This window comes from Clupea harengus, chromosome 11, assembly GCF_900700415.2.
Source record: "Clupea harengus chromosome 11, Ch_v2.0.2, whole genome shotgun sequence".
Classification (NCBI taxonomy): Eukaryota; Metazoa; Chordata; class Actinopteri; order Clupeiformes; family Clupeidae; genus Clupea; species Clupea harengus.
The window spans coordinates 7,868,090-7,880,968 of NC_045162.1; the positions used below are offsets into that span (position 1 = coordinate 7,868,090).

The 12,879-nt window shown below is 46.6% G+C and overlaps 1 protein-coding gene across 2 annotated transcripts in view; it reads left to right on the forward strand.

The window, feature by feature from the left end:
• The first annotated feature begins 2,161 nt into the window (after positions 1-2,161).
• Positions 2,162-12,879, forward strand: part of LOC105891773 (thrombospondin type-1 domain-containing protein 7A) — a 105,752-nt gene continuing 95,034 nt past the window's right edge. Inside the window, exon 1 of one of the 2 annotated variants that reach the window (XM_031575635.2) lies at positions 2,162-2,828. In XM_031575635.2, the coding sequence (XP_031431495.1) occupies positions 2,669-2,828 (160 nt within the window). In that variant the 5' untranslated portion in view covers positions 2,162-2,668. The remainder of the gene's footprint in view (positions 2,829-12,879) is intronic. The other variant, XM_031575636.2, reaches the window with a different exon arrangement.

Genomic DNA, 12,879 nt, shown 5'->3' on the forward strand with positions numbered 1-12,879 from the left:
GTGCTGCGTATCATGATGGGAATATGGATTTAAACCGGCCCCTCCTCCTACCGCCGCCACTGCTGCTGCACCTCCTTCAACTTCTCCTCTATTTTTATACGTTCGTCCTCCCTCCATTAGTTCTCTTAACCTGCACAGTGTTGGTGCCCGATGTCTTTATTTCTTTAATCAAATGATGTCTTCTTCCCAGGAAACCTCTGCAGGTTCCTAGGCAACTGTTTTGGGAGAAAAAAACCTTTAAAAAAACAACCAACCAACCAACCAACCAACCAAAAACCTCCTAAAAATCCTCTGCCCTGTGAACACAAACCCTGCGAAACAAAACAACAAACTCTGCTCTCTGCATTTCAAGGATCAAAGCTCTTTGCTCCACTGGATTGTCAAACGAAGGTTTATTTTTTTTATTGTTTTTCTCCTTTCCAAAGGGTGTTTCCCGCCACCGGGGGAAGGGATATAGACCCCCGGGTGATAAATGTCCTGTAACATTAAGTGGGGCAGGTTGTTTGGGCGGAGCGGCTCGTCAAGGGTTCACTCACTGCCAGTGGCTGCAGCGGTGCAGCCGACCGAGGGACACACACACACACACACACACACACACACACACACACACACACACACACACACACACACATACACCCCTCACACACACACACACCCACCCCAACCCCCCCAGGCCCCAGTCAGTGCACATCGTGCTGACAGACAATCCACCAAAACACCATTCATAAAAAGCACACAGCCGCATGAATTTTGCATGGCTTTAATTGAGCGAGGGCGTCGGTAAATAATTTACCCTACTTGTGGTACGCTAACTGTGTATACAGTATTCCTTATAAAAAAAAAGCTGCAAAAATAAAGGGCAGAGGGTCATCATTTCTTTAAAAAAACACTAGTTATTAGTGCAGTATTGTTTTATTCATGATCTTCTATTGCTTGAAATGAATGCGATTGTTATGATCAGGGGTGGGGGGCAGGCAGGCCCTGAGCTCTGTAAAGCGCCTTGAGACAAGTTTATTGTTTTGGCACTATATAAATAATGTTGAATTGAATTGATCAAGCATGTTTAAGTAGGTTTAAGCAGCAGAGCTGAAATGTTAACAAAGCTGAGTTGGCTGGACCTTCAGCCAATGCATTTCCTGTTCTTTCAAGCATGTTTGTGAGCCAATCAGAATGCTGCCGAGTCTCCAGAGGACAGTGGGCTTTTTACAAGCTCGTGAAATACTGTGGTCCACAGCTGATTTATGAAAAACCTCCGGTTGATTTATCGTTTTTCCTTTTGTGGTTGCATTTGTGATCAGTTATTCCAAATCCTTTGAGTCTTTCCGACTTCAAAAAAATCTCTTTAAAATGTAGTCTTTGATACAGTGACGCATTCCAACAGACTGAAGTTTACTTTAGCTTGGACAATTTGTTTTTACGATTCTGTACAGTAGCTCTGAGTAAATCACAGAGGCTTCAGTCTCTCCAAACCAGCCCTGCACAATAAGTCACAAGTGAAGTTGCTATTTGTCATCTATATTGCTTGTCTCACTTAGCTGTTTTTCTCCCTAAGCTCCCTCTCCCCACTCTCCCTCTCTCCCTCTCCCTCTCTCTCTCCCCCCCTCTCTCTCCCTCCCCCTCTCCCTCCCCCTCTCACCGACGCTCCCTCCCTCAGAGGATCTTTGCATGCCACCGTCTTCGGATGGCTCTCTCTTGCCGCCGGTCCTTTGAGCCCCCATCCTTACACATCAGAGGGTAACGAGGAGAGAGAGAGAGGGAGGGAAGGAGGGAGAGACAGACAGACAGACAGAGACAGGGAGGGAGGGAGAGAAAAGAGAGAGAGAGAGACAGGGAGGGAGGGAGAGAAAAGAGAGAGAGAGAGAGACAGACAGACAGAGACAGGAAGGGAGAGAAGAGAGAGAGAGTGGAAGGGAGGGAGGGAGCAAAAAAGACGACGAGTGGGAATGCATTGAGGTAGAGAGAGAGGGAGAGTGAGTGAGTAAGAGCGGACGAAAGAGTGAGAGCAAGTAACGGGGAGGTGCTGAAAGATGGGGAGAAAGAAAGAGTAAAAAGCAAAGGAGTAAGTGAGGGCAGGAGAGATAGAGGTAGAGCACAGGAGAGAGTAGTGAGGAGAGTGAGATAGAGAGAGAGAAAGAGAGAGGGAGAGACTTAGAGGGAGGTAAGAGAGAGAGAGAGAGAGAGAGAGAGGGAGGGAGGGAGGGAGGGGAGGTGCTGCGTTAGCCGCAGTCAGAAGGCAGCAGTAGCAGCAGTAGCAGTAGCGGTGCACGCTGCTCCAGGCTCTTTCTCTCTCCATTGTTCCCCCGTGACAGCCGGAGCTCGTTCCCCCCTCGTTCCCTTCCCTTCCCGCCAGCGTACAGAAGAGCACGCGGAGGAGGAGGAGGAGGAGGAAGAGGAAGAAACAGAAGAGGGAGAAGAGGAGGAATCTGTCACCCCATCCCTGCCCTTCAAAACAGGGAACTGTCAGGACCCATCTCCCCAGCAACACTCTTTTTGCTTTCCTCTTTCCTGTGGAACCTAAGTGCTGATTTGTTTTTGTTATTTAGTTTTTTGGCTTCCCCTCCCCTTTGGCTCCCCCTTTTTTTTTTTTTTGCGGTGGCTGTGGCTTGTTGTTGTTTTGGTTTTTTGGTCCATTTTTCTGTCAGTCGTCTGTGGAATTACGTGCTTTTTGATGGGAGCCATGGGGCTGGAGGGAAAAAGTAGAAGGACAGCCAGCACCTGGCCCTGCCCTGGCCTCCGCCTGTGGAGGATACTCCTGCTGCTCTCGGAGATCTGGACTGTGCACGCTCAGACGTCAGAGGAACCCAAGTCACAGTACTTCTGGGAAACAGGTAGGCTAATATGCGTGACACTCGCAAGGTTACTTATTTTACCTGAAGGCTACCATACAGTAATGCACCTCTGTAATATAAACAGGCATGTCTACTGTTTAAGTTGTTGAGCTTCTCTGATTGTGTTGTATATCCTCTCTCTGTGTGTATTGTGTGGGTGGATGAATATTTTTTTCATTTCCTGAGTGAACTGCTTTTTTTCTTTATTGGTTTGTTCTACACCCACGTCAATCATATTCCCGTTTCCCTGTGAACATACAAGATGTTTTTTGCAATTTTAGCCAGAGATGCAGGCATAAGTGCATATTACATGGGTATTATCTGTCAGTTTTGCCACTGAAAAGCTTTGAAAATTGATGTCTGGAGAGCTTCTCACATCAGTATCTCAAGTGTGTCGGTGGCACTAGAGAGATAAACGATTCAGAGACAAATTCAGTCAGACGACGGGAGGAGATAAACAGATGTTCCGGCATCCTCTTCTCGATGTGCGCGTCAAGTCAAGGAGTTGCGTGAAAATGGGAGTCCTGGAAAGTATTAATTGAACACACACTTCATTTTTGTTAGCAGGGAAAGAGAGAGCACTTTATGAGAAAAATGTGGTTTAATATTGATTTTCCCCGCCGGCGGTGTCATTTTTTTGACGTCTCCCTATTGATTGTTGCAGATCAATGCCACTGAGAGGCCCTGAAATGATACGTTGGCTAAATCACAGCAGTGTAATAAGGTTTATGGCTGAATCACATCATTTACTATGTATGACTGCACAAAGAGAGGCTTTATCTGGCAGTGCATAAAGGTATATGGGGCTCAGATGATGGGCTCAGATGATACTGTTAGGACTACATGCACTTTGGGCATGTTCAGGATGGTCCAACCCCTGCAGATTGAGACTCGCCCGCTGTTTGGTGTGGTCCCTCGACCGGACAGTCCAGATCTTGAAGCGTCGCAACGTTGCCTCTGTGCTCGTGAATTTTTAAAGAGGATGTAGCTGAGTAAGGAGATTAAAGGAGCTGGGATTTATACTGTGAAAACATCCCGTAGAGCGGGATAGAGAGACACGGATCGCTGGGCAAACTTAACCTACATATTTCCCCCCGTAGGTCACAGTAATTATGCTTTTTCTCCTCCGACGCAGACAAATCAAAAAAGAAAGAAAAACCCCTCGCAGCGAAGCACTCTGCATTTTTTTTAATTTATTAACGAGACTCAAGCAAAGCTATCTTTCTTTTTTGGGGGGCGTTATTTCAAATATGTCTAATCAAGAGCAGGCTTTTTTTTTCTCTCTTCCAAGTGGGGTTTCACTCTTATGGAGGACATTTTGTGTGTCAAGTGCTTTGACAAAAGCACCACCAGCTGCAGTGCTTCAGCACTGGCACTACAGCCAAAGGATTTGCCTATTGATACATCCATCACGAGACTCCATATAGGAGCCATATCTCCCCGTTAGTTCAGGGACTCATAAAATGCAGTAACTGTTGACGCACAACTGAAGGAGAGAAAACAGAGAGGGGGGGGGGGGGGGGGAGAGCTCAGAGGTGAAGGGAGGAGGCAGTTATGACATGTGACGTATGCATAATGAATCAGACCAGAGGCAGGGGCTCTGTGCTCTAACCTGTGGGGATGTAGACTGGCACCGCATTTTATTGGCCTCTAAGGAGATGCAGCCGGGACTGCTGTCTGAGGGGTGATGACATGCACCTTGCTCGTGATTTCCCCCTTGAAGAGGATATTTACATGCGGACAGAGAGAGAGAGAGAGAGAGAGAGAGAGAGCTAGAGGGCATGCTCCTGGATGTAATGCAGACGATAAGGGCGTGTGTGTGTGTGTGTGTGTGTGTATGTGTGTGTGTGTGTGTGTGTGTGTGTGTGTGTGTGTGTGTGTGTGTGTGTGTGTGATTATTTAAGGCGGTGATAAGGGACACAGTGGTGGTGATGAGTAGAAGCTGTTAAATGCTGGCACCACACATCTCTGATCGTCATCAGGCAACTAGAAGAAAGTGCTTTATCACCTGGGGGTTTCCGATTGCTTTTTTCATCCCCGTCGCGGTGCACACTAACCCTCAGGGATGGAACAAATGTTGGAAAAGGTTGCAATCAATTTAATCAGGCCATCTCTGTGCATCAAAGGAGGACAGGGATTGGCAGGTGTGGGTTGTACTCACTGTTCTCACTGCGCAGAATAGCCCACGCAGATGGGAGCGTTTAAGCAAAGTGATTGAGGCTGAATGCTGTTCTGAGCAGGCAAGTTGATCTGCCTCCCATGCTTTGCCTTGTGGGGTCCTCCCTGGGTTTCAAGTGTCATAGTGCATCTCGGCTGCCTCTGATCTCTGGGTGAGATCTTGTGGCATGTTAAATTGCCCCTTTAGAATCGTCCGTGGAGAAGACGGGCGTAATTCTATCTACTCGTCATGTCCCCGCTCTCGCGCTCCAATCAGGAACCACACGGACCCTGTCTGACCACTAGCCCGTGCTGGAGCCCCTGACCCTCTTCCATGTGGAGCCCCTTTCCCTCTTCCATGTAGATCTCTCAGCACGTCCCTTTCAGTGTTTCCGCTTGACTCAAGCAAGCGAAGCCAAATATTTGATTCTGAAGAAGAAGACGCGAGATCAATGTGACATGGAAGAGGCAAATAAACCACCTCTTTCACTCAATCAATCAATCAATGAAACTTTATTTGTACGGCGCATTTCATACTAGGAGGTAACACAATGCACCTCACAGAAGGAAAAAATGGGGGGGGTTACAAAGTTGTAAAACTTGTAAAGACACACAGATTTTTCCAGAGATAAATAAACAGGAAATGACGTACTAACCACACGTGCACGATAGTAATTATAAATTACTGGCACTCAAGTGACCCTGATGAACCCTATGCAATTCTCTCTCCTCAGAGACTCACAATAGTCATCACAAACACAAGCAGACTTATTGGCCCTGTCACACCAAATGTTGACGGCTCCCATCACTTTAAATGAGCTCTGTTTTAAATTGGATTGAAACTGAATTCTTAACAGACATCAGATAAGGCACGGGGGCTGAAAATTGAGCTGACTTGCTGTGTGTGTATTTATAATTACTTTCTGATTGACAAAACTAGGTGCTGAGGCCCTCTCGGCATGCTGATACTGGGGCATGGCTGCTCAGGGGACCAGTGGTCTTATTACATTTGGGCCTCTGGATAGCACCAGTTAACGATATTTTATGGACAAGAGGGTCACCCGCACTGCACATTTGAAGAACGCACATGCATGTAAAAACATGCACCTGCGCAAACAAACATGCATTTCCTACTACAAATGCAATGCAAACACACACGCAGGAACACACGGGCACACAAACACACACACACACACACATAGGCACACAAACACAAACACACACATTGAAAGACACACACAGGCACACACAATCACTTCCTCCCTCAACCTGGACTGTATTCTTTTCCGGCTTCATTCTCTGCACGCCTCATTAGTTTCCTGTAGTCGGGTGACACTCTGAGCCAGGGAAAGGGAACCGTCAGCATCCTGCCAGCGAGTCTGCTCCTTAGAAACCAGAGTAATTACCGGGAAGTAAAGTCAATATGACTGCTCATGGCCAGCGTTCTCCTCTTAGTGCCCCTGTCTCCCTCTCAAGCCTCCCTCTGCATGCAGATCAGAACATGAGAGGCAGGAGAGGCAGGAGAGACCTCCGTCAGCCCACCAGCACCATGGGCACTCCTTGGGCGTAGAAGTGCACAGTTACAAAATCAGAGAAGAAACATTACAGTGAAACAGCAACAGTATTGGCACTCTGACCACTGGCTAACGATAGAACTTGGCACCGTTAGTTTTTCTCATAATCTCCCCATTGACCCAATCAGATAAGAGTTTGTTCTCATTGTGTTCCCGTGCACTTTGGAGAAGAAATCTGGTTATTGGACTCTCAACGTCTCTGCGTCTCTGGCTAATTGGCATTTATAGCTCTCTCTGCTCAGCGCACACCAGAGCGGAGGAGTATGAGGCTCCCCTGACCAGCTCACGTTTGAGTGGTTGTGGCCTTTTGTACTGCCCCCCACACACACAAGCCTTTCCAATCGGAATTGTGAGAGACTCTTGACTCTTCCCTCCACGTGGCATGATCTCTAGCTCCGCTGGCTTGAGAGAGTCCTCATGTTTACCCTCCCCCTTATAAGCCTCATTAGGACTTCCAGAACGTTCCCTTAATCACTCTTAACGGCTCTCTGAGGAAGAGGCGGTGTCAGCCACTGTACACCTCCTGTGTTGTTCATGCCGTAAGCCCGGCGGATGCACCTCCATGTGTCTGACGGCCAGTAAGCAGAAGCATTGTGGGAACTCACGAGTACAAAACATACACACACAACAGTGTACCATGCTTCAGAATTTTAAAACCACATCCTGGAAGTTCCTAATGCCTGAGATGCATAGGCTGAAATTGAGCTGTGTGCGATTGGTCTGGTCTGGCATGGCTCTTAAGTAAGTTGTCTTCAACATTGAGTTTGAGGATTCATTTTTCTGTGACCCTTTAAAGCCCTCATTTTCATAGCACCTTGGGGGCGAATGAGCCCCAGAAATGCTATTGGTCGACGGCTCCAATCCCCCCCACCCCCACCGGTAAAAAAAACCCTGATATTTAGGACATGCATAATGATGAGCGAAATTTCTTCAAGTTCACTTGTCCTCATGATTTCATCCGGCTGTGTTTTCCAAAAAAACAAGCTGAGGGATGCTTTTTTTATTGGACATCGTTTGCAGGCATGGACTCCTGTATGCTGTGACAGCAGGATTTAGAGGGAAATCTTGCTGTAAATATGAAATATGTGCTGATTTTCCCAAAAAAGTGGGGAAATACTACCCGATAACATCATCGTTACTCTAGCATGATTTACATCTTTGCAAAGACTGGCAAAACTGTACACCGTCTGTGTTCTCAAACTTATTCTACCTTGAAACCAGCATTAGCAGATAGTATTCTGCTAGGGATGGACCGTCTGTGTTCTTAAACTTATTCTACCTTGAAACCAGCATTAGCAGATAGTATTCTGCTAGGGATGGAGAGCGCTCTCCATATGGGAGCTGTCAGTGTAGAGAGAAACGGAAGTGCTGTTTACCTAAGACTTGGATACAGTCCAGTGTCTGTGTGGGAATGCTAATGCATTTCAACACTTCAGATCATTACATCTCTCATAAAGACAGACAAAAAAAAACCTTCAGTCATTAGGTCCCCGGAGCGGGCTGTAACTGTGAGACATGCTCCAAGGAGGGAGAGATGAGTGTGGAAATGAGAGCGCTGTTTCCATCGTGCCCTCTGCGGATGTGCATTACTGGAGATACCAACAGACTTTATGTAAAAAAAAAACACGGTGCTAAATTATGTTGTCAGGCTCGTGGATGAAAGTGAATTACGAGCTCCCCCCTAAATTCGCCTTTTGACAAATGGCTCATAAACGGCAATGATTCCAACATTATGAGCTCTCATATTGAGGAACGGCAGTAGGGTGTAATTTGCATGATGCTGTCTTACAAGGTCCTCCCTTGGTAGTAGCGGGGGGACTGTGCATTACACAAAGCATCGGTCCTACAGAGAGCCTGCACGCTTAAACGGACAACCCATTATCGAGATGCCCTTTCCCCAAGTCAATAGAGCAGTCGTCGTGGCCTTGTGAGGTTTGTTTAATCTAAATGGTCAGGGCTTACACTAAAACCAAGTTATTACACATGTGGCGGAGCCGTGCGGATTATAGATTATTCTTCATCTATAAACTTTATTTAGAGAGAGCGTAAGAGGATTTGCCCATTATATGATATTGTAGCATATTCCCAAGGAGGAGACCATATGATCATTATGAATGAATCCATGGCGCTGGGTGTGCTGCTTTGTGCATGTTATTACTTCAGGCACAGAGGTTATCTTTTCGGCGCCGTTTGTTTACACAAAACTTACCGAGATGATTTTCTTGAAACTTGGTTGAGGGGTCATGGGCCGAAGGAGAACACGCTCCATTTCGGAGTGGCGCCGAATCATTAGTCGCAAATTATTTTTCACCTTCGTTAACATTGCGAGGTATTTGAGGTACATTCGGTTCCAATAAGCTTTGAGTGCTTTGAATATGCGGATCAGTTACTTGTCTGTTGGGACACTGTGTGTCAAACAAGAAAGCGGTTATGGTTGAAAAGGCTGCGTCTTTCAGACCAGGGGTCAGATAAGGTGCAGTTTCTACACTACCTTTCACGTAGCTTGTATAATAGACAATCTCCAAAGCACCTGCTTCTTCAAAAGCGTGTTATCCATGTTTGAATAGTCTTAATCTGTGTGTTACATCCTATTCTAAGCACCCATTCAGCGATGGGTTGATGATACCAAGCAAAGCGGTTGTCACTTTCAAAGGCGGAGGCTTGCCTCAATGCTGAGGCTGTCATCTGTGTGGCAAATGCTATGTTATTCAAGGACCTGTATGTGGCTGTTTTCATTCAGGCTGTACCCCAATGCAGGAGGGAAAAAAGGCTGTACTTCAGGCAGACTTTTCTGTGGCATTCTAAATGGCATATTGCTTCCCTGGAGAATAAGGTATCTCTGGCGTAGGCCCACGTTTTCTCTCTCTCTCTCTCTCTCTCTCTCTCTCTCTCTCTCTCTCTCTTTTTTTATCTCTCTGTTTCTCTCTCTCTCTCTCTGTTTCTCTCTCTCTCTCCCTCTGTTTCTCTCTCTCTCAGTGGCAAGGCAGAAATGGATTCCATTTGTGAGAGCAGTGACATTTAGTCAGCAGCACTGTTAGTTGCAGTACCACACAGAGAGAGAGAGAGCGAAAGAGCGAGAGACGGTGTGTGTGTGTCAGCAGCACTGTTAGTTGCAGTACGACACACAGAGAGAGAGAGGAAGAGAGAGAGAGAGAGGAAGAGAGAGAGAGAGAGAGGAAGAGAGAGAGACGGTGTGTGTGTCAGCACAGACCATCCTGTTATCCTGAGGATCATTCAGAGATGTTGTGATGCCACCATAATTAGAAGCCTGCCTGTGTGTTTGCTTGTGCTTACCCAAGAGGGCAGTGGGTTGTGAAACGAGATCCCATGATCTGCCTGTGATTTGTATGGTTTATGGATGACCGTCATGTTAAGTGCGTTGCAGCACGGTACTATTATTTTATGAGTGTCGTTGCACAGGTCTTGTTATGAAACAAATTAGTCTGTCACACCAGCTAGGGCTGTTTGATAGAGGCTATGATGTGTAGGGTATTAATGGCTTAAAGCTTGCATGATGTTAGCACGGGGATGAAGCATTTTAATGAGCCTAATTGGAGCCAAGGAAGGTAATTTTGCTCTGTGGCCTTTCTGTGTGGATGTGGTGGGGACGGTGTTGCTGATGTTGTCGACTGTTCCTCAGGCAGCCGTGTGGCTTGTGTGGTTGCCTCCATCCCCACCCCCTCCCCAGTAGTGGCACAATCTTTACTGTCAGTTTCTCACCGGCCGGCTAATCACTTCTGACAGTCCCCTGGATTACGGGTTCCTCGGCAGATGGCTACGGGTTGAGCAGACCTTTGCAAGGCTGACCAGCCTCTCTGTACTCTCCCTTTCTCACACTCTCCCTTTCTTTATCTCTCTCTCCCTTTCTCACACTCTTCCTTTCTTTATCTCTCTGTCCCTTTCTTTATCTCTCTCTCCCTTTCTCTCCCCTTTTCTCCTCTCTGTCCCTCTCAGGCCTCTGCCTCATGTTTTTTTCCTTTGCTCTTCTCTATCCTTTTCTCTCTCAGTTTTCTTTATTCTCCTAACCCCTCCCTTTTATGTTTTGTTTTCTCTTCCTGTGTTATCCTTGCTTTGTCTCTATGTCCATGCTCTTCCTTCCCTGCTCTCCTTGCTCTCCCAGCTCTCCCTCTCCTTGCTCTCCCTCTTCTTGCTCTCCTTGCTCTCCCTCTTCTTGCTCTCCCTGCTCTCCCTCTCCCTGCTCTCCCTCTCCCTGCTCTCCTTGCTCTCCCTGCTCTCCCTCTCCCTGCTGTCCTTGCTCTCCCTGCTCTCCCTATCCCTGCTTTCCCTCTCCCTGCTCTCCCTCTCATTGTCTCTCCCTCTCCTTGTCTCTCCCTCTCCTTGTCTCTCCCTCTCCTTGCTCTCCCTGCTCTCCCTCTCCTTGTCTTTCCCTCTCCCTCTCCTTGTCTTTACCCTCTACACCCTGTACCCCCCCCCTCTTTTCTATTTCTTTTTTTCTTCCTGTATTTTCCCTCTCTCATTTTGTCTCTGTATCCGCCTCTGCATTTTCGTCCTTTTCATGTTTCTGTCTCTTTCTTTCTGTCTTTCCCATTACCTTCTTCCTCTCTCTCCCTCTTCCTGTCTGATTATTTCTCTCCTTCTCTCTCCCTCATCCCTCTCCACATTCCCTGTCCTTCTCCTTGTGTAGGCCTCACACTTAGGCCTCACAATCTGTCTTATTCCTTCCGTCACTGACTTCGTCTCACTGTTCTCTGTATATTGCTCTCTTTCCCCCTCACTGGTGATATGTCTTGTTTTTCAAACATTATTGAATTTCATCCATCATTCCATCCAATCATTCATCCATCCATCCATCCACCCAGCAGTTCTATCCTTCCAGCCCGTGTTTTCAGGCGGTCTTACCGGTGCCATTCAGACCCCTCTCTCACTGAGGCGTCTAGCAGTGGCTGCTGAGCCAGTGCTTCTCTCCGCAGCGCCACCTCCCCTCCCCTCCCCTCGCCTCCCCCCCTCGCCAGCTCCACAGTGGGGTTCACAGCCTGCTCTTCACACCTCCATCCCCCAAGCAGTAGCCTCAGGGGCTCCCTCTCTCTCTCTCTCCTTCTCTCCATCCCACCCTCTCTCTCTCTCTCTTTCTCTCCATCCCTCCCTCTCTCCAAGGTGGGAAAAAACCCCTTCTGCTCGCACTTCTAATTATAGTTCACCATACGCCTCAGACAGATTGTCAACAGAAATGACACTTCATTCGCCGTTCGCCTTTATTAATTCAGCCACCACCCCCCCATCATCGCTCCCAGAGGTCTTTGATGTCATAGTTTACCTCGCTTGTAGATAGTGCAAGTAGAACTCATATTAAGCCGCCTTCAATAATGTATGAATAGTTTGAAAAGAGCAGCTACACTCACACTGGCTGCTGACATGATTGATGACTCCTGAAATAGTATGACAGGCATAAAGACACACCGTAGAGGGCTTGGGCCAATCATGTCTGTTCATTTGTGTTCTGTCAGTTTGAACAGATAGAAATATTTCCAGGGCTTGAGTTGAGTTGAGGTGGGATGTGGGGATGCCACCACCCCCCCAAAACAAATAAAAAAGATTGGACAAAAAACATCCCCCTTCTAAATCTATCATCCGTTTTGGATCAATGATAATAATGCTTGTTGGTTATTGCCTAATGTTGTGGAAAAGTTGAACCACATCTCAACAAACGGTATACAATCATTTGGTTTATTAACAGCCCTGCAGGTGCTGGATCAATGTCATCAGGCAATGGAAAATAAAAACAGAATCATCAACCATCTTTTATACCCAGAACCCATTATCATAATATTTGTTTACCTAAATTGCAAGTTTACAGAACACATTTCCTATAGCCATCTCATCTCATCCCAGAACAATATAATACTACATCACAATGTTGTGAAATTACTTGATTGCTAAACCCAGGAGAACATTTTCACAGAACAGAGAGAAGAAATCAGAAAGAACAAGCTAATAAACATGCTCAGCCAATCTCCCTAGGTTCCCATGGTAACATCAACTGGCACTAAACTGGTAACACCAGCTGGTACTAAACTGGTAACAACCACTGTACTAAACTGGTAACATCAACTGCACTAAACTGGTAACATCAACTGCACTACCCAAAGACCTTTCTTTCTTTTTTTGATGAGTTTTGATATAGATGCTAGCTAGTTGTGATTGTATTTCTGATGAGTTTTGATGTAGATGCTAGCTAGTTGTGATCGTATTTCTGATGAGTTTTGATATAGATGCTAGCTAGTTGTGATTGTAGCATCCTATTTAATGTTGGTAAAGGAGAGCTGCGAGAATCTAAAGGCAGTGAGCTGAGTTTTTATTTC